This window comes from Halyomorpha halys, unplaced genomic scaffold (genome assembly GCF_000696795.3).
Source record: "Halyomorpha halys isolate HHAL.00 unplaced genomic scaffold, Hhal_1.1 Scaffold949.1, whole genome shotgun sequence".
NCBI classification, from domain to species: Eukaryota; Metazoa; Arthropoda; class Insecta; order Hemiptera; family Pentatomidae; genus Halyomorpha; species Halyomorpha halys.
This window is the reverse complement of record NW_027109590.1, coordinates 257,936-278,744: the sequence shown is the minus strand read 5'-3', so window position 1 is coordinate 278,744 and position 20,809 is coordinate 257,936. Positions and strand designations below refer to the sequence as shown.

Genomic DNA, 20,809 nt, shown 5'->3' with positions numbered 1-20,809 from the left:
GATGCCGCTCCCCAGACTTCACAGCCGTACATCAGCAGTGGCCTGAGGATAGTCAAACACACAATGGTGTGAAAATTAATACAATATTATGTATATTTTTAAGTTATAAAAGAAATTCTTTTCTTTCGTTTGTAATCACTTACAAATTGCTGAACTAATCTATACCAAACTTTCCGTAGCAATGATTAAATCCGATAAATACAGTATTCCCTGATGATTAAGAGTTTATTTGTTTAAACGCAGTGATATCAGGAACTACTTGAAGATTTGAAAATTCGTTTTTACATTAATATAGCTTTTATTGAGGAAGGCATTATTTCTAATATCACAAAGCCAGGAACGGTGAAATATAAATATCAATATACCTAGAAAATGGAGACGCCTAAATTCGAAAAATAACTTATTCCGAAGTATTATAAATGCATTTATTCTCTTAAAATAAATATTTGAAATATCTGAGATTCATTACTGAAAGTATTAGGTTAAATCTTTGCATACTTTATGTATTTGAGCCGCGAAGGGGGTCGCTAATTGCTATAAGCTCATAAGGAATTTATGATCTAGATAGAAATAAATATATAATATGTCACATTACTTTAATTCAAAAAATATTATTTTCTCTTTCAAATGCTTTAATCAAAAATTAATACATATAAGAATACATAAAATATCTTCAGTTGGTAGTGGAATCGAAATAATTTATTTAATGCATTTTATATAATCTTTAGATAATCTAGGAAATGTTACTGTAGTTTCTCCTTTTCCGAATTAGGATATTATTACGAACATTTTGGTTGGACTTATTGTAACGTAGTGCGATAAATCCTTCCCCCTCGACCCTTGACAGGACAGAGGATCCAGGAAGAGATCCTTCAGGACTGACCTAAGGACGACAGCGGCGGGGAGGGCGGTGGCCGGGGTGGGAGCAGCTCAATACACAGCATCCCTGGGGCTCGTCCCCGCCAGCCAATAGGAACCAGCCCCAACGTCACGTGACTAGGTCCCGGGACTCCTTTCCCGCTCAGTCGTTCGCCCGCCTTCCGTACTAGCTATCGTCCTCCGCAGTGCCAGGTCTTCGCCGAGGTACCGCTCTTGGAGGTATCCCCTTCCGTAGCACTAATGACTAGCAGTAGCGACCTCGACCTACCTGACGGCGGACGTAAACATGAGTTGTGCATCGGGGGCCAAGTTGTCAACAACAACAATAAACAACACGCCCTTCACTCACGCGTAAAACACTAGTCAACAAACTCGTGAATACGTTCTCTTGGATTCCTCATAAAACTGGTAACATGCACCTTTTTTATTCGTGATGGGGAGTGAAAAATCGTCCGTTATTCGCTAATCATAAAACTTGACAGTTTACTGTGACGTACTTTTGATGTGTTTACTAAATTCAAACTTTCCAGCTCTTTCTTCGATGAACACGCTTTTTACTTTCACAAAAGAAATATTCTAGGATCGGTGGTTTACAAATAAACTTTGTTTATAATTTAAAATAACAGTTCTTATTTTAAAAAAATAAATAAATCAGACAGATTTATTTGTATACGTTTTCGGTTTTATTTGCTGCTCTCCCATTTGCTTATTTATTTATCTTTTTTGATATTACTCGAACAGAGATTTGTTATACCGGTCATGTAAACACGACATCCCTTTATCGCATTCCTGAAAAATGAGTACACTTTCCAACGAATATCTGCAATATCCCGCAGAGCTCTAAACAGTAACAAAAGCAGATTGATAGGGAAATCGGGGCGTTGAAGAGATTAACAAACATGGTGGCTCGAAGGGTATATTCATTCTCACGGCAAGCTTCCGTATTTGTTTTGTCTCGTTCTTTGGTTTTTGATATACGTATATGATAGTGAACATGTCTTCCTGATTTTACTCGAGGCTCATAAAGGTTTATTCGATTCGAAAATAAATTTGTATTAAATTGGAAGTGCTACTTACTGTTACCCCATAACGGACATTGGCGATGTTGGACCAGAGACAACACTTGATTGCTATTTAACAGTATTATTTAGTGCTAATATTATTTATCTTGGATATAATAAACCATGTAAACTTTCAATTTTCTTGTACTTTTTTAATTTTAATTTTCTTTGTTGACAATATCTTAGCTCATTTCATTATTAATCCACCAGAGAAAATAAAAAATAAGAAGACAATGACAACTGTAATTATGACCTCATCTCAAACGAAAAAAAAACGTTTAATTTAATGCCGTTAAAAAGAAGATTATAAAGTTTTTAATAGGACCATAAATTTTAATTAAATTTGGAGGGAATCATATTTTTTTTACTTTCCTATGGTTTTTTTTAACGTTAGCTTCAGAGATAACCAACTTGTTTTCATATATTCAATTAAATATTTTATATAATTTTAATTTTATATATCCCTAAAAATTTTCTAGTCAAGTTGAATATTACATCTCTCTACATTTTCCGAGTTATACCCATGTTTTAGACATAGTTAACAGTTTAAATGTTCAATCTAAATTAAAGAGATTTCATGTTTTTAACTTTTCATGGATATGTAATTAAATAATGTAATTTAAATTAAGTTATGTAAATAAATAAAAATGTAAGGGGAAGAATGATAATTATATTACTTTTATGGAGTCATTGATGAATTGGCTGACACCTACCTCAACCTCAACACTTGTGTCAGTTATGTTTGGATACGGTGGATTTTCCCCTCATTTTCTCAATCTCTACGACTTTCCGTAACTCCTAAAAGATCTTAATGAACTAAACACGATATCCAGAACTCAGGTTATTGGTTTAAATAAATTAATTTATTATTCATAAATTTAATATAATTCTGATTATTCTGATGAAGAACTAGATTTTATCTGGCTATATCATATAAAAAGCCTATTTCTGTAAATTAAATATGCATAAATGTATCTAATCTGATGTTATTCAAAAACTGATCTACTCATCAAAATTAACCTCTATGTCATTCAATCCCTAGTTCATAAAATAATTATTTCTGAAAGGAAATTTCTAAAAGGTATTCTGTCTACAATCACCACTTTTCTACATGTGGTTGTTTAGATATTCAAATAAGTATTGGTAATGCAAATAGTACTAGATATTGCAACAAGGTAATCAGGCACTGATTGATCTAGTGGGTAATGATAACATAAGTTATCATTATAATCATCATCCTATTATAAAATAGGATGTCTGAAGATGTTTTGGCAAGACCTCTGAAGGTTGTGGGTTCGATTCCCATTTGGGTTGGTTTACATATATTTCGTATGTATATGCATCTTGCCTTTCCCTCTCTGAGATACATAGGTTCTCATTGGAGGATTTTAGCCAAATAAAAAGTAATAAATAAAAGATAATTTCTATTTTAAACCCATAGAGGTATCCCATTCTCAATCTTGAAATGGATAATATTTAATAGCTTTGAACTGGATCGTTCTAACTTTGACGGAGGTCATGATTTAACATACCTCCTCCGAGTACTGACTAAGAGTTTTTGGCACCTTCCCCAATCAGGGAGTGTTAGGACTCATAACATGGTTGCGTCTGGAAACAAATATTAATAACCTCATGCGGGAATCGAACTCGCTCTGGAACCAACGTGCTCAGCTATTATGGCCTCTATTTCAACCCTTAAACTGGCTTTTCATGTGATGCAGAAGTTAGATAAGATAAAACTAGTAAAATTATGGAAATGAATTTTTTGATGAAAAAATAACTTATCCTACCTTCGCAATTACTATTGTTTTTATAAATATAAAGATTTGAATTTTATTTTTCTAAAACTCTATGAATCACCACTTATAAGGAAGCTTCATTCAATCCAACGTCAAAAAATTTTCGTTGAAAACAAAGTTATATTAATTTAAGTTTCTAATTGTAACATAAATTTTAATTAAATTTTTTTTCTGCCCTGTTGTTTTTCTAACGTTAGCTTCAGAGACGACAAACTTGTTTTAATATGTTTAATTAAGAAAATTATATATTTTTTTGCAATTTTAATTTTAATACCTTTAAAAAATTTGTAGTCGAGATGAATATTACATTCCTCAAAATTTTCCGTCCCATTTACTGAAAATCGATTATTTACTGAAATACTTGCAAAAATTGTATTGTCTGATTATATTTATTTTAATAAGTATGCACTTAGATGAGGTGAAGTCTTAAATGTAAAAAAAATCGTGTTTCTAAAATCACAAACTACCTTTTCCAAAATTTTACGCAAAATTCAAAATCTTATTTCTGAGTTATGATTAACTGAATTCCTCCATTGTACATAAGATATTTTACTCATAAATCATTAATGATAAGAAAACTGTCATTTTCTAATAATTAATTAATTACCACTAATATACTCCTTATCGGTGTCATCATAATAATTAATTATCCTCTACAGAGTCTTGCCAGTTTATTAAGCTGCCTAAATAATTACAATCAAGATAATTTGATAGTTTAAATAATCAGGTCACCGCTTAATGGTATTAGTATGCAAGGCTTGCCCATGTCCCCTGTTTCTTACCATGTTTCCCTCAGCAAGCTGTTGCCAGATCGTTCCGCTGTAGAGCTGTAGGTTCCGGTAATGATTAGAATCCTCCATGAAACAAGAAATTTTATTTTTTATTTATTGTTATTTTCCCTTTTTCTAATTATCAGAGTTGTTGAACAATAGTGGTTTAATTACTAGAAAATACCTAAATTTAAATTTTATAAAATAAGGCTTAGCTGTGCACTACACCTATCTCTTTAGTAAAAATGTTCTCTTGCTTTTTCTCCACCATATTATGCATGGTTATCAAACTCATAACCTGTTACAATATGTCGTCATTATAATTATATCAACTATTATTTTATAGGTTTGTTTTTGCTTAAATTTTCTATTCTATGCATTATTACATAATGGATAATAATGAAAGCTACGAAAGCCATACGTAAAAAATACGAATTAATTTAATTTTTATTTAAAATTCAAATTCGTATATTGATGCTCATTACAATTGAAAGTTTACATGTGAATCTCCTCAGTCTGTGTAGAAGAGAAGTAGTGAATATTATGGAGGAAGGCAAAAATGATGGAAAAAATCGGACTCTTAATGAATGAAAATAGATTGAACAAATTAAAAAGTAATGAAATCTTAATTGAGTTCTTCCAACTTCGCTTCCTTTAGAAAGTTATGCGCTTAAATTTTTCCGAGAAAGAAAAACAACAAAAAAAACCAGAGGTTATTAACACAGTACATAGTGATTTTTTTCAAGGCTTCTCGGGTTGTGGGAAAAACAAGCTATTGTTTCATCTAACAGGATTTCTTGGGATGTAGATAAAAGAATCGGAAAATAGGTTTTCCGGTTGAGGCTTCCTGAGTCAATGTCCCGTTTGACTAGAGTTACTACAAATTGTTAAGTCCAGGACAGCTTGGGAAAGGGATAGGGTGAAGAGAGATATTATCCTATCCATAAAAAAAAAAAAATGAAAATAAATGATTTATTAATTTTTTTTGGTTTTCTATCATAAAACTTCTAAAATTAAAGGACCATTACCATAGTAGCTTGTCTACTTATACATAAGAAATTATCCACTCATTACCAAATTATTTTATCATCACCACTCAGTCGGGTGGTTCTAAGTATTATATCATCCTTTACAGTCCTGGATTATCCCGGACGTAGGTAACACAACGTATGACTTGATCAATTGGTACCAATAATGTATTGAACATGCCAATATTTTAAAACAATTTCTCCCTCAGTTCGTCTTAAGCAACAATAATGCATTTTTTATCTTTTTTTTAAATGCACCATTGTTATTAGTATTAACAATAATTTAGGTTGTCTAATTTTTTTTTATATCAGTTCTCCTTCACTTTTGGAATCCGGGCCTACTGGCTTATGGCATAAGGGTTTACTTTTGTGCATAACCAAATGATAATTTTTCTAAATCAAATATTTTTATTAGTATTTTTTTTTTAAATTTTAGATATATATATTATTCCAGCACGATTTCGTCGTGGATGAAATCGAAAATGGTTACTTGAGTATTTAAGATAATTTCAATATAGCTTAAATTTGTAGCAATACTGTTTATCAGCTATCAAAGGGCATACAATCAGTAAAACCACCAGACTAACACCTGACCGAATTAAGGAGCCACCCCAAGTTTGGTTGGCACGCTTACTTAATCACTTTATGTGATTTTTTTGAATCGAATTGGCAATAAAAATCCATTTTTCCCACTTCAGCATGCCACCTTCCTTCCATTTCGTTCAAGAAAAACACTAACATATTTATTTTATAAGACAATATTTTCTAAAATCTCATCAAGTGGATTTAGTTCATTTCCTAAAATGTAAACCTTAATATAGAGGCTTAACGCTTGGCAGTTTCCAAGTTAATAGTCCCCAAAAATCCCTTAAACATTTTCCCCGAAATTAGGATGGAGCGTCTCACTCAACAGAAATTTTAAAGAAAAAAAATAGATATTCCTCTAAGGTGTCGCACCAACAGTCTTTTATTTTTGGAAAAAAAAATGTTGCCTGGTAGGTCTGCAGTTTTATGTATTAAGCATACATATCATCTTAAAATAATACCATTTTCACATATTTATGACTGTCTTCAATTATTAATAATCCCCCGCTTTATCTGACAATTGCTAATTGAATGCTGTGGGTAGATAATTTCGTGATGTATTATTGAATGTTCCTTAAAATAAGAATGTTCAAATTACAATTTTCGATGGAAATATGCGTTTAAAGGTTCCCAAGGAGTCCAAATAACCATGTCTCACAAAATGGTGTTCGCGTGTGTTTTGGTCTAGTTCATGTCGTGCGAAACTGAAATTACAAATTTGAGACGGGTATATAGAATTGCCTGACGAAGTACCAATTTATATACTAGATTTTTCATTTTTTTTTTTTACTCTCTCGAATAGAGCTTTAATTATTTTGCTTAAATTCGATGTATACTGACAAAGCTTTTTAAAATATTCTTACAGGAGTTTAATGCCGAATTTTCAAAATGGTTCCCTCTGAAGTATTTTTAATTTTATTCGTTTTAAATAATTAACAATCTCATATTTTTATTAGTAATTAAAATGTATTAAATATAAACTGTGTAAGTTTGGATAATTAACCTAAGGATATAATGGAAAAATGTTTTGTTTTTTTCCGAGTTGAAAACATATTTCCGGACATATAGACATATAGGCATATTATGTGCTGTTGGAAAGTCCAATGATTCTAAAAAAAATAATATTTGACGTATAAAGTCGTACGTAGAAAAGTATTCATTTCAAATTAAAATTGACGAGTGAAAGCACCTCACCTGATGTTTTTTCAGTAGAATCACTGCATTTTTGCATATGCAGTAAATGCTTATGTAAATATATAGGGTGCCAACTCACCATCATCTTCTTGAGAAAGTGTTAAACCTCATTTTCACCTCATCAGAGCTTAGCAGCCTTTTGGCCAAATATCATCACGTAGTGATGCCTAATCCGAGCTATAGGCAGGTTGTGTGTGATAATGTTCCATCATTATTATAGTCTCAGCCGGAAAAATGACAGAAAACACACAACTTTTTGGTACTAAAACGAGACCACCAATTTTTTAAAATGAACCAAAATTCGAAATCTGGTACACCTTGCTCATAGTCCGGGCAGCTCCAGATAGTCCCTTTGCCTCAGCTCCTACGAGAAAGTGGAAAGTGATGATATTACAGATAGAATTATGTTCTGAAATTCTCTGGACCCAGAATTTCTTAAATTAGTGACCATGTTATTTCTTTTTTTTTTAACTATCCAGAGTTTATATCAAGCTATAAAATTAATAAGATTTGATAATTTTTGATTGATTTTAAAAATATTTAAGATAAATATAAGAGAATAATGTTATCCTATAAACACTAAATAATTATGTTTTGCTCACGTTTAATATTCAATTTAATTCTTTTTGGATGTTACCTACGTCTAGGACGATTATGGGTTTTTTAAAGGTGTTCTTTAGGGAAGGAATATCTGTGAACTACGTAGTGATTATCGTATTTCAGTAGGTCGCTCTGTTTTCTGCACATATTATCCTTCATTTTTGATTAAAAGTACTATTAAGTTTAATTGAATCACTGAAAAGACCAGTTTTGGATCTGAAGGATTTCTTCTTATTGTACCAACAATAGTTTTATTCGGTTGCTTACGATTTTCGAACAGTTCCATCATTTTTGCTTTTATCTCTTCCTACTTTCGCTACCCATCTTTGCCAGAGTCCTCTCGGGACCAAAGAGTGACACCCCACTGTCCCTAGAACCCGATGGGTGAGGTGAAGGTAGCCACCGTAGAGGTGGACAATATGGCCACCCTCCCAGTCGGCAGGCCGCACTCCTCCGACCTCACGCCGGAGAGGAATAACGTTACCAACAAGGAGATGGAGCTCAAGAAAAAACCCAAGGATGCACATCCGGAACCTAAAAGGTACTACTTAATCTTATCTTGTGTGCTTTATCAAACTATTCAAAGTGAAACATAGGTAATTTCTATAATTACCTCTCTCTTTGTTCATCTGTCGCATGAAAGATTTTAATTCGTTATGTTTACTGTTGCTTTTTAAAAAATAGAAAAAAATAAATAAATAAATTCACTTCTTGTCAAACCTTTGTTTCAGTGTTCTTTTTTCAAATTTCATATTTATGAAAAATCTTTCAAAAGCAATTTGGAGAATTATATAATTAGCTTAATGTAATGTATGTGTATTTAAAAGTAATATTATACTAAGGTATACACATAAAGGTAATATTTTTATGTACTTATTTTTGTATTTTATGTACTATGTAGTATTTTTATGTAAGGGTGGTTTTACTTTAAATATGGGTGTCATATCAAGGATGCACGTCCGAAACCTAAGATACGACTTAAGTACAACACAACTTTATGTTGTTGCGTGTTGCTATTGTTTTATAAAACACAAAAGTTGTATATACTAGTATTTATTCATACAATTTCATTTATAAAACTTTTAAAGGACTCCGAAGCGCACGATATACAAACTGTTGAAATGAACAAGACTACGACTAGATTTCAGTTCACCAGTACGACTAACAAATGCTACTTTTGAAATATTTTTATTTTTAAAAGTTATTATAGATTTTAATTTCATTTTAATTTTTGATTGTCACAATATCCTTGATACTTAGTTTGGAAGAAAAATAAACAAATTTTTGGAATGAAGCATATTAGAAAATTTGTTAACTTTCGCTAAGCATAATTATTACTTATGAACTATTTATTGATGTTTCTTTAAATTTAGGATCATATATTTTTAAAAATATGATAGTTTTCAGGATCCATGTTGTATATTATACTTTGTAGTTCTTCATAAGTATTACCAATATTATGAGCAAAAAGGTGGAGCGTTGGAACAGTGTTGGGCAAAAAGTATTTGCTATTACTAATTATTGTCATATTTAATTGCTATTTCATTGGTTCAACTAGTAATTGTAATTTCGGATTATTATTTAAATTGAAGTGGTTTGTTGAGTAGTTGAAATTACTAATAACAATTCAATTTCATTTCCTAGTTTCAAAGGACAGTAATTGTAAAATAATTTTAATTATAATTGCAATTACCTTTTGCCCCACTCTGCTTAGGAATGTGGCAGTCACATTCTACAGCCTGAGTCAATTTTTTTGAAAGCATGTTAGTGTATGAATTCTCAAAATTAAAGTAAGTATTTTAATTATTTTACCGCAATATAATAATATGTGTTATCACAACTTATCGATAAATTATTTCATAAACAACTTGGCATTTGCCTAAAGCGTCAGACTATAATTTATAAAACATCATAAACACATTTGTAGTCATGACAAATTTACGCATTTGATGCCATGTTGGAACTGAAATACCAAGATTGGTACAAAAAAAAAATTATATGAACCAGAAATCATCAGATGCTCAGGTCAGAATCTTGTTGGTACCAACTGGTGAAATTACGTGTTGATTTTCTTAATTTATAAAATATGTTAAGGATTCTCGATACGCATAATGTACTTGAATGGTTCAACATTCCTGGTTTCAAAATGTTGATGAACAACAGATTTCTAAGAATGAGGAGTTAATTACTGGACATTCGTAAGTATCCAAGTCGTTAAGATTTCTAATAGTCCATTGATTTGCTAACAAGAACTGAAGACACTAAAATTAATGTATCACTTTTGAAATATTCCTATGATCTGATTTAGTATATATGAAGATCCTATGTAACAAAATTAAAACCTGAGAAAATCCACTTCACACTATCTAGATCTTTATATAAATATTAAAAAGTACCAATTCATACATGACAGAATTTTCTTAGCATTTTGAATTTCATAAAAATTGACAGCATAGACAGCTCAAAATTAGACATAAGAAATGAATAACCACATGTATGGGTGTTTCTCAACCATTGGAATATTATTAACTTTAGTTACCGTTATAAATATATTTGGTTTTCTCTATTAATTTATTCATTATTTATGAAATATTTCAATTAAGAATTATAATTTTTATTTTAGGTAGTTTTTTTCACCCCAACAATTAAGAAAATTAATATAATCAATTTCATAAAAAGAAAATCCAGAATATTTTTTTATTTTAGTACAATAGTTATTGCTTATTTTCATTTTCCACTCCTTTTATAGAATATCAAACTTGGATCTTTTTCGTCTTCATTTTATATTTTTTAAAGGAGTGTCTTTTCATCATATAAGGCTGACCACTGTCACAATCCTCTTGTTTGCCTTCTATTTAATTATAATTTTATGTTATTTATGATATGTTTATTATGGGTATTAAGAATTAAGAACTGCTTTTGATATCGATGTCACGTTTTGTGATGAGATTTGAAGAAACCGCATTCAGACTCCAGAATGCTATCGTTCGATGAAAAGCTCAAAAGTAAACGAAGGAAACCTCAAGGTTTATCATCTTCATTTCCTCCTTCATCTCAGACCCTCGAGATCCTGAGGAGGTATTTCCGTCCTCTAAGACAAGATTAGAGAAAGTGATTCTTACATCACATCTTCTGACTTTCTGTTTTACTCAATACAGTTAAATTCATTAATTGGTATTAGATTTAAATACTTTAAAGGATATTTATATATTTAAAGGATATTTCGTGGATTTTTTTTTACTTTGCAATTCCTCCCATTTTGTGATCGTCTTTAGGCAGCCGTCTTAATTCCTTAGCCAGGTTGTCACATGTTAACATATATGACACGTTCAAACATTGGCAGAAATCAGACCAAAAAAATAAGTGTTAGGCATAACCAAATATCGCTGCTCCGCAAGTGTAAAAAAATAATGACGCAACTATAAAAAAAAATTTAAATTGACTTTTTTGGGTAGGGGACAAATGCATTTACTATATGTTTGTAAATCGACATAATAGTATTTAAATATTCTTTTCATGGTGATTTTTTTGTGCAAATAGGCCGATTTATAATCCTCATGTAAATATATTTTTGGAACCCGCCAAGACGATAATGTCAATTTCATTAAGTCCACAATTGTGTTTTGAGTTTACAATTGAGTCCACCAGCGATATTTAGTTATACCTAGCACTTATTTTGTTAGCGTGATTTCTGCCAACGTTTGAACATGTCATACATGTGACAACCTGGCTAATGAATTAAGCTCCCTAAAGATCACAAGATGGAAGGAATTGAGAAGTAAAAAAAATACTCCACGAAACAAAATAAAAACAGATACAGTTTGTTGAAGAAGTGAGAGAAAAGAATTGCCAAGCAACGTGGTAGTATTTAAATTCATTTTATTTATTACAAACAGAATACGCCACTATCTTAAGTCTCTTGAGGAGATACATTTTAAGATCATCTAATGTGGGTTTGAATTACTAGCAATCCACTCCTAAATTGAAGAGAAAAATAAACAATGAACTGATAAGCATTTTAAATCACAATACTTAAAATATTATGAATCCTGAAATAAACATTCTTTATCTATGTTCATGAAATTGTACATCGCAGAAAAATAACCTTACCATTATTCACTATTCGGCTTTCAAGATTAAACTGTTCTCCAAGACACATATTTTTCAGAACTAGAGCCAATTTTATGCCATTTGGCCGCGCGTCTGGTCCCATAGGATAGATTATAACGAATTAAGACTTCCTTTCCAAAACAGTATGTCGATATTAAAAAGATTCTGAACATTATCGAAAATTCATTCTTTATATTTTGTGCTATTAAGTAAATACTACTACTTCATTACGAAGAACATTTTACAAGAATACTTTTAAAACTGAGAAATTGATTTTTTTTTATATGTTGACCGCAATGTGCTCTTTCTTAGCATAGATGTTGAAAATATTGGGACATTATCAACTAATTCTTTGTGCTTTACATTGCCCGTAGACTATACTCCACCGATCTACACCCATCCTCTGGCCCTTGAAAACCTCCTGTACCAAGATGTAATGGCAATGCCCCTGAAATACCTCAGAACAACCGTTATTTACAACTGTAATTTTAAATTTTAGATTTTATCTACAGTAATTAAAGAATAGGATGGATACCGAGTTTCGCAATGACTTAAACTATTTCTTTTTAATATTTTACTTTAAATATTTATTTTTCTATTTTTCAAATTTGATGTTAGTTTAAATGTTTGTGGAGTAAGGAGGCAGTTCTAGTCTTTTAAGTTTCGTGCTCCAGTAGTGGATTGCGTGTTTTCGATGAACCAGTGTAATTTATAATGCCCTGATACGTATATATTGAAAAAAATAGAAGAAGAGAAGTATCACAAAAACTGAAGTTGGGAGTTTTTCGAAATGGAGCCACTTCCTTGTTGCTGAAAATCTCTCTATCATTCCGTAATGATACATCTCTTTCTCTTCTAACGCTGCACTCAAACTCAAGAGTCGTGAGGAGTTTAAATACTTTTGAGAACCTTTTCGTGGTGAGCATGTAGGCATTACTTACAGCCCGTTAAATTACGGATACTTGGTTGAATCGAGAAAAAAAAATTTAATAGACTTTTTTATTATATTTTTTGTTACTAGTTGATGTGTATATATATATATATATACTTTTTTTTTTTTTTTTTTCTACTCGTGCTAGATACACAATAAAATATAAACTTAGCACTTCAGTGTGTATATGTATGAGTTTTGTAACAATAAATTAACATATTACTATTTTCCTTTTTAGTTTTTGGAACTTAGAACTTAGCTTACCCAATTTTTTTCAGTTCTCGGTTATCCTTCTAAAACATTTAAATCTATCTGAAACCATGTTTACTATATTTTTCTTTCAGAAACAATCATCAGTCATATTAATGGTCAAGATAAAAATCTTGAGATATCTTTTGTTAATACAAGGCATATCTTTTGTTAATACAAGCATATCAAACCCAGTTGGTAACAGAACATCATTCTTATCAGCCCCGACGAAGACCTGCAAAGTGGGGCAAAACGTTGGTTAACAATAAATACTTTCCTCTTACTATTTATATACCTTTATTGACCGCCACCCGGACCATCTTCCTCCATTCTGAATCAGATTATATTGTGTATTACCTACATACATTTTATTTTTCTCACTGATAGATTATTCAGAGTAAACCACAATTGTTCCTATTCAGCCTTCTTCTCTCAGTCCACTGGTGTTCCTCAAGGTAGTATCCTCGATCCTATCCTCTACACAATTTATACTGCCGACATCCCAACCAATCCTAACATTATCCTCCCCACGTATGATGACACATGTGTGCTTGATTGCATCCCAAACTCTCCAATCCCATATCACAATCCTTGAAGTATGGTACCAAAATTGGAGGATAATAATAAATCCCACCCAATCACCTTTACTCTTCGTCGTAACTTGGAATCCTCACACAAGGCTGAAAAGACAGGAAACTGTCTGCGTCGATTCTGAATATCACAGCACTTACTAGTCAAATGGTCTAAACTTCCAATTCATTACAAAAGACTAATCTACATGACAATAATAAGACAAGCCCTATTTGAAAATACGGAATTTAGCTTTGGGGCTCCACTAAACCTTCGAACTCCTCTCGTATTCAATCCTTACAATCCATATCCTTAAATACTCAATGCTCCTTACTTTATCACAAATAAAATTATACATAATGACCTTAATGTTCCATATATAACCAATCTAGCCCAAACCAGATATCATTCCTTCCATCATAAACTTCCTAACCACCCAAACACTCTAGTTTCTAGCCTTACTTCCTCTTTCATTTCTGACAACCCTCAAGGCGCCTGAAAAGAAGATGGCCCGAAACCTTCTAATTCAAAAACGTTATTAGTTTTATCAATGAGTAGTTTCTTTACTTGCCTGTATCATTTCATTATGATCTTACATCAAATTTACAGAATGTATTATTAAGTACAGTTGTAAATTTCAACAATGATATATAAAAATAAAAACAAAAAGATTTGAATACTCATATATTCCTAACGTTAACTAGTTGGCTCTCTTCAATAAAGTTATAAGTATAATATCTGCTATATTATCTGTATATTTCATGAAAGTGTACTTGTAACTAAAAGTTTATTTAATATAGCAACAATGTCAAGTCAACCTTGAAATCTACACAGCTCCACCTTGAATTACTGCATCAGTATCTAATAAAATAATTGGGCACGTGATAACTTCGTGAGAAATGAAATGGACGTGTAAATTTGTTGTGATGGATAACAAACAGATCAATAATTTAGTGATTAAAACGAAAATATCGGGAAAACATCCCAGGGGTTGATCAAAGCGTAGCATAGGTATATAGTCTGATTTCGAGGATTTGGGTTTTGATGGATTTAAGTAGAATTAAATAAGGATGGCAAGGTTTTCCCCCGGGTTCGCTAAGCAACATCACTATTTGAACTAAATACTGTTATTTGTATTCAGGAAATTTGTTTACACTTTATGTTATAAATATTTTGTACATTGTCCCTTCCACTATGTTTTCACTTAATTTGTATGGCGGAATATTACTATCTGCCAATATTGGACATTAATTATTCATCAATAATTCTATAACAATTACCAACCTTAGCATTTGTGAACTAAAATTACAAATTCATATTCTCGTTTCTATTCAGGAAATTTCGTTATGTCCCATAAATTACTACATTTCCTCAAAGGTCGCCTTAATTGACTTACAAGTAAACTCAAAGAAAAAAATACTATTCCTGGAATAAGAGTTATTCGAGGAAGTCCTGTGCAAGTTTAGGAATAAAGTAGGAGATGGCATATTTAAAGAGAAAGCCGTGGCAAAAGAAAGACGACTTGATAGCCCTCGAGGGAAGTTTAATATTCATTCAATTTGTTCCATTATTTATCCTGTCATCGTCGTAAGTGGTCTCCGTCTTCCGCTTCTTTCTTATCTCTTCCTTCCTTACCTTTTTCCAGTGTGTTTCTTTCTTGGGATATGTAATAGTGAATTTTATGGGTTCGCTGAGTTATTGAATAATATAAATGGATAATTCATTAATATAACATTAATATTATACTCTAAGGGAAAAGTATGGTTTATAAGATATTACAGATTTAATTTCCGCTATATTTATTATATTAAAATTAATTCAAACTATATGCAAAATAGCTTTTTTTTTATTTAATAGAGTAACTAAAAATATGTGTTTAGATTTTATAGAATAAAATACAGGAAGTAGAATGTACTTTTCATGCTTCTTCAAACACTCGGTGGGGACATAATTTTTTTTTTTTAATACCTATACCCAGGTCCATGTTTTGTCTTAATATTTCATATTTATGTGTTTAATTAACAAATTTAACCTTTTCTTTCTCTATATTCGTTGTAAAACCGAAACCTGGCTAGATAGCAGACTTGAAAATCAGAATTAGCATGAAAAGTCTTCTATGACTTTTTCTTGTAATTAACTTTTTTGAACTTTGGAAGACTGGACTAGATAAGATAGCCAATACTCCAATAATTTTGGAGAAAATTATCCCCATTTATGAATCAATAAATAACTAGTTAGTTATAGACCTGAGAATTTTTATTAGGGACTGTTTCAACATTAACTAATATGAAATCCTTGAAACTATAAATAGTATAATAAATAAGTTCCGGGGATCTTTTCAAGAAGAAAAAGATAATTGGCCTTTGAAAAAAATTTCTGACTGAGTTCCTCTTCAGAACTATTTTCTTTTTCAGCAGCAGTTTTTTTTTATCTTTGTTTAAACGGAAGGAAATGAAAACTGGGCTGTCTTAAAGTAGGCTAATAGGGAGGGGAATAAATAAACATCACTACAGAGCGAGTTGTACACTGGAGCTGGAGGATTACGTCAGTCCCAGCAACTTCCAGCGGTAGACAGCGGGGCCCTTATAGAGACTGATCTCGATTTCTTCTTACTTCATCTCTTTTTTCGATCAGGATTTACCTCATTTTTTTTTCTATTACGATGAGATCAGTGTTATTGCTTTATGGTCGGAAAAAGTGAACATTTAGATTTTAATTAAAAAATACTTACTAAAAATAGTCTGATTGTGATTTATTATTCATTAAATCTCTCAAAATTTAAAGCTTTTCGTAAATTCATGGATCATTAGGATTGACAAGCAGTAAATTACTCCAATAAAGGTCTAAGACAGCAAATCGCACTTCAACAGGTTTGTTTGGCTTACCTGTATTGTTTATACGCTATATTTTGTCTGCAATGGTGTGATTATGTGATATGCAGTCCTCTTGATGCCTCCGTGGGCGATCGGTAATTGGATAATTGTTAGCTGCTATTGTGGAGATTTGAGATTTTACTTAGAATCATCCAAAAACGAAACTCTTACTCAAAACCAATGACTATTTAATTAATTTTTAATAGTTTATGTTAGAGTAATAGGATATAGGAATATAGGAACAAAGATAATTTAGTTAAAAGTAAGCTTTAATGTGTAGCATTTATATCAAGGTAAAAATTTCGGATGGTTTAATTAAACTGTAATGTATAGGCATCATGTGGTAGATTCCACAGAACTGTTTTCTCTTGATCTACCCATTAACTCGTGGTGTTCTGAAGACATTAAACTTGAAATCAACTCAAAAAACCAAACAGATCGTATCAACAGAATTGAATTGACAGGAATAAAATGTCATCCCTGCAACTATATCCTATATAAAAAAAAAAAAATCACATTTCCCTCTCCATGTTCTTCAAAACTTAAAGTGCGATTGAAAATGTTCGATTCTGAGGACAAAATTTTTTGTTCACTTCCTACAGCAATACAACGCTTTCCTACCTTAGGGATGATAGTAATATACAAAAACAATATTGATAAAAAAAAAAAAATTTGAGTTTTAAATAAATTTTATTTCTATTTATTATGAATAAATAAATTCTCTATTAAAAATAGCAGCGTTACTACAATCAATTTTTACTGTGAAGAAACATTTGATTGGTAGGTAAATTAAATGGAAATAGTTAAATTTAAATTGATCATCCTACCATATACTCCTCAGTATATCGTAACAATTACTATAACTATAAAAGATAAAATAATAATATATAAACTGCCATTTATATAAATAATAGTAACTTTAAAAAATCACAGTTCAATTTTTTTTTTTATGTCAATGTAAATCAAGGTCAATGATGTTAGTGTTTCCTCCAAAGAGAACTATCACATTTTAGACCTGAAATTTCTTTTCTTATCGTTCATACAATATAATGAACTCTTCTAACGTATCTTCTGTAGTAGTAAGTATTTTACTAAACGTGATATCATACACCATAGTTAAAGAGCTATGTAGAGATTATGTTGTAATATAAGTATTATGGTGATTAGGGTACGTATACCTATTGTGGGATTGTTGGTGAGAAGCAATACATACCTAAATTATATGGAGATGTCAACTTGTTTAATACGACAGGAGAGGAGAGTACTTAAAACTACCACTTGGTGGAGGTAGGTAGAGGATCATAGTGCGAGAGAGAACGATTGTATCACTCGGATATGACTCCACTGTAAGACATGAATATTGAAGAAATATTCATAGTGTATTAGATAACAGGAACTTGTCAAGCAATATGACCAGCCTGGTTTGTCCAAACCTTTAGTTGTTGTAATGAAAAATATTCTCTTATTGTTGTATTTCACTTTGGCAGATTGACAACTTAAAAATTATTTTGGTTTTGTGATTTTTACTTTCACTTACCTGTATATGGAATATACAGTAAGGGAAGGTATTGCGGTCGTGCGAAATTTCGAATTCGGATTTTTGACGTAAATACATGTTTTGAGGTCCTATGAACCCAAAGAAACTAATCTCGCAAAGTAGTCTGTGTCTGTTTGAACAGCCTAACTCAAAAACGATTTCAAATTCGTACAAAACTGATAAAACATATTTATGGTGAATATATTCTTGGGATGTGACAGCAACTTTTTTGATAAAATCGATGACCGAAAGTGCTACTTTATTAGATTTTTTCCACATTTTTTTGATTTTCTCAAAAATCAAAACAATTTTTATTAAACTCGCTCTGTCAATGTACAATTAAATGGTCTTTAATATCAGATAGGTCTTATCCCCATTGAATAGTCTGAAATATTTTTCTTATGTTCTACATCCCTAAATCTCTAATTTTCATCTTGCGCCATGAACTCTATGATCCAGTCCCTACCCGGATACCAAAATATGTCTGAGTAGGTTAATCCTAGGTCTCATCCTCCTGCCAGTGTGGGGAACCGCTCTCATCGTTGGTCTACGAGGCCATTGGACTTAGCCCGGAGGAACTTTTAAGAAATGTCCACCAACCATCTCTCCATCCACCGCCCATGGGACCCTACGCTGTAATAAGCCAGCAGTTTTTTTTTTCCTGAGAAGGTCCGGGTTTGGTAGGGTTTAAATCGAAACAATTCTCTACCACCTTATTTAATGTAGCATTAGAATACATTATTAAAAAATTGATGCATACCGAAAAGGATTTTAGGTGTTAAAATCCAGGTTCTTGGGTATGCTGATGGTTTGGAATTATTGGATAAGGACAAGGAATCTATGAAACTAAATACAACTTTATCTTCTGGTTAGAACTAAGTCTCGAAATTAATACGGTTAAAACAAAACATGGTTACTAATAGAAAAAGAGATAATCTTGGTGACATAGATATAGTAGGACATACGTTTGAACAGTCAGATGGTAACTAGAAAAAACTAAATTGATGAGGAAATAAAAGTGACTTTAAAGGCAAGAAATCCGTTTTATTTTTCAATTTCGAAACTGCTTAGATCGCGCATTCTAACCATAAACGTTACGAAATAACAAAACTATTATCCTTCCCACTGTTTTTTAGGGATGTAAACGTGATCTCTACACTAAAAAGAACAACGCCTTAAGGTTTTTGAAAATAAAGTATTACGCAAAGTATTCTAACCGTCAAAAGGATAAGAAATGTAGAATTTAGAAGGCGAAGTAACGCTTAATTGAAGGAACTGCATCCGGTAAATATAACTGAGGTTATAGCATTGCGGGGAATAACATGGTCTTGTAAGGTTGTGGGACTTAGTAGCCAACGGATCCCTAAAATGTTAATAAACAGTGAACCTACGAGGAAACGTAGAAGGGAGGATTAGTTTAAGACTGATTTAGTAGATTTGGGTTTGAAGGGGCGTCATTGGACAGATGTATGTGAGAACGATAGTGGTATCGGCATCAAACATTCGGGTTCGCTAAACCTTTATTATTTATTTTTGTTTTTTTCGGAGATGACAAAAGTGATACCTTATTGTTTATTCAATCATACAGGAACTTTTGTCCAATAACTGTAATTATCTTCTTTTTTTTCGTACTTAGTGCCGTCAACCTATGCTCCTTGAACTCAAAGTTAGGTCTTTTCTTTAATTGCACTTATTTTACCTGAAATATCTTCTAACTAAATATCTCATCTAAAAAGATTTTTTTTTTAAAGAGCATAGGTGTAAGAAAAGTATGTTACAATAGAAAATAGTTATTCCCTTTTCTTACATCAATGAGAAACCATTGGCATTCACCAACCTTTTTATTTACATGTCTTCTATTTTATGCACCTAAAAATCCTTTGTAGTAAATTAAATAGATAATTATATATGGATATAAAGTTATGCCCTAAAACACCTTTATAAAAATAAGTAGACGTACATTAAACTTCATATATAAGTTCACAACTCTATGAACACTTGTTCGTAACTTGTAAGTGCATTGCTAAAAGTACTTCGTAACTGTTTGATTTACTTCTTTTCTCTTTCTTGTTTGTTTCCGTCGTTAAGACTTGTCAAGTTGAGATACTTCTACTAATGGTTCTTCGTTCTTTACTCTTAAACTCCACTTATCAATATCAGTTTCATCCCTTTTAACACTCATTACCAATTTTATAATGAAATTTGAACTGATAACAAAGTTCTCCAAAAATTAAAAATACATGGAATATTTTTACTTAAGTAGTGGTGCTGAAGGAGCCGTCATTTTTATTACTTCTGTTTCAACCCAGCAAGGGTGCTGTGAAATTTGTTCAGCCCAAGAAGAGTGCAGTGCAAAAAATGGTTGGGAACCGCAGTATTAGAGCATTCCTAAAACAACCTTTAGTCTCTCATATTGTAGTTAATAATTGTTCCGCCTATGTTTCACAAAGTTAGGCATCAGTAGAACGTACAACAAACTAAGAGATTATACTATCATAGGATAAACAAGTTAAGATAGCCTTAACTCATGACCACAGTTCAAACTATATTGAAGAAAGGAGGTATCAATAAACAGTTGAAGAAGGTCATGTCTAGGCATATTTCTATTTTTTATATATATATA

At 31.6% G+C, this 20,809-nt stretch overlaps 1 protein-coding gene across 16 annotated transcripts in view; it reads left to right on the top strand.

Moving 5' to 3' along the window:
• The window catches only part of OtopLa (Otopetrin-like a), a 331,346-nt gene that overhangs the window by 268,328 nt on the left and 42,209 nt on the right, over positions 1–20,809 (top strand). The window contains exons 1-2 of one of the 16 annotated variants that reach the window (XM_014431194.3): positions 1,014–1,098; positions 8,291–8,457. The exons of the other annotated variants lie outside the window; for them this stretch is intronic. Coding sequence (XP_014286680.1) covers positions 8,297–8,457 — 161 coding nt within the window. The 5' untranslated portion in view covers positions 1,014–1,098; positions 8,291–8,296. Of the gene's footprint in view, positions 1–1,013; positions 1,099–8,290; positions 8,458–20,809 lie in introns of those variants that run through there. 16 annotated transcript variants of the gene reach the window in all.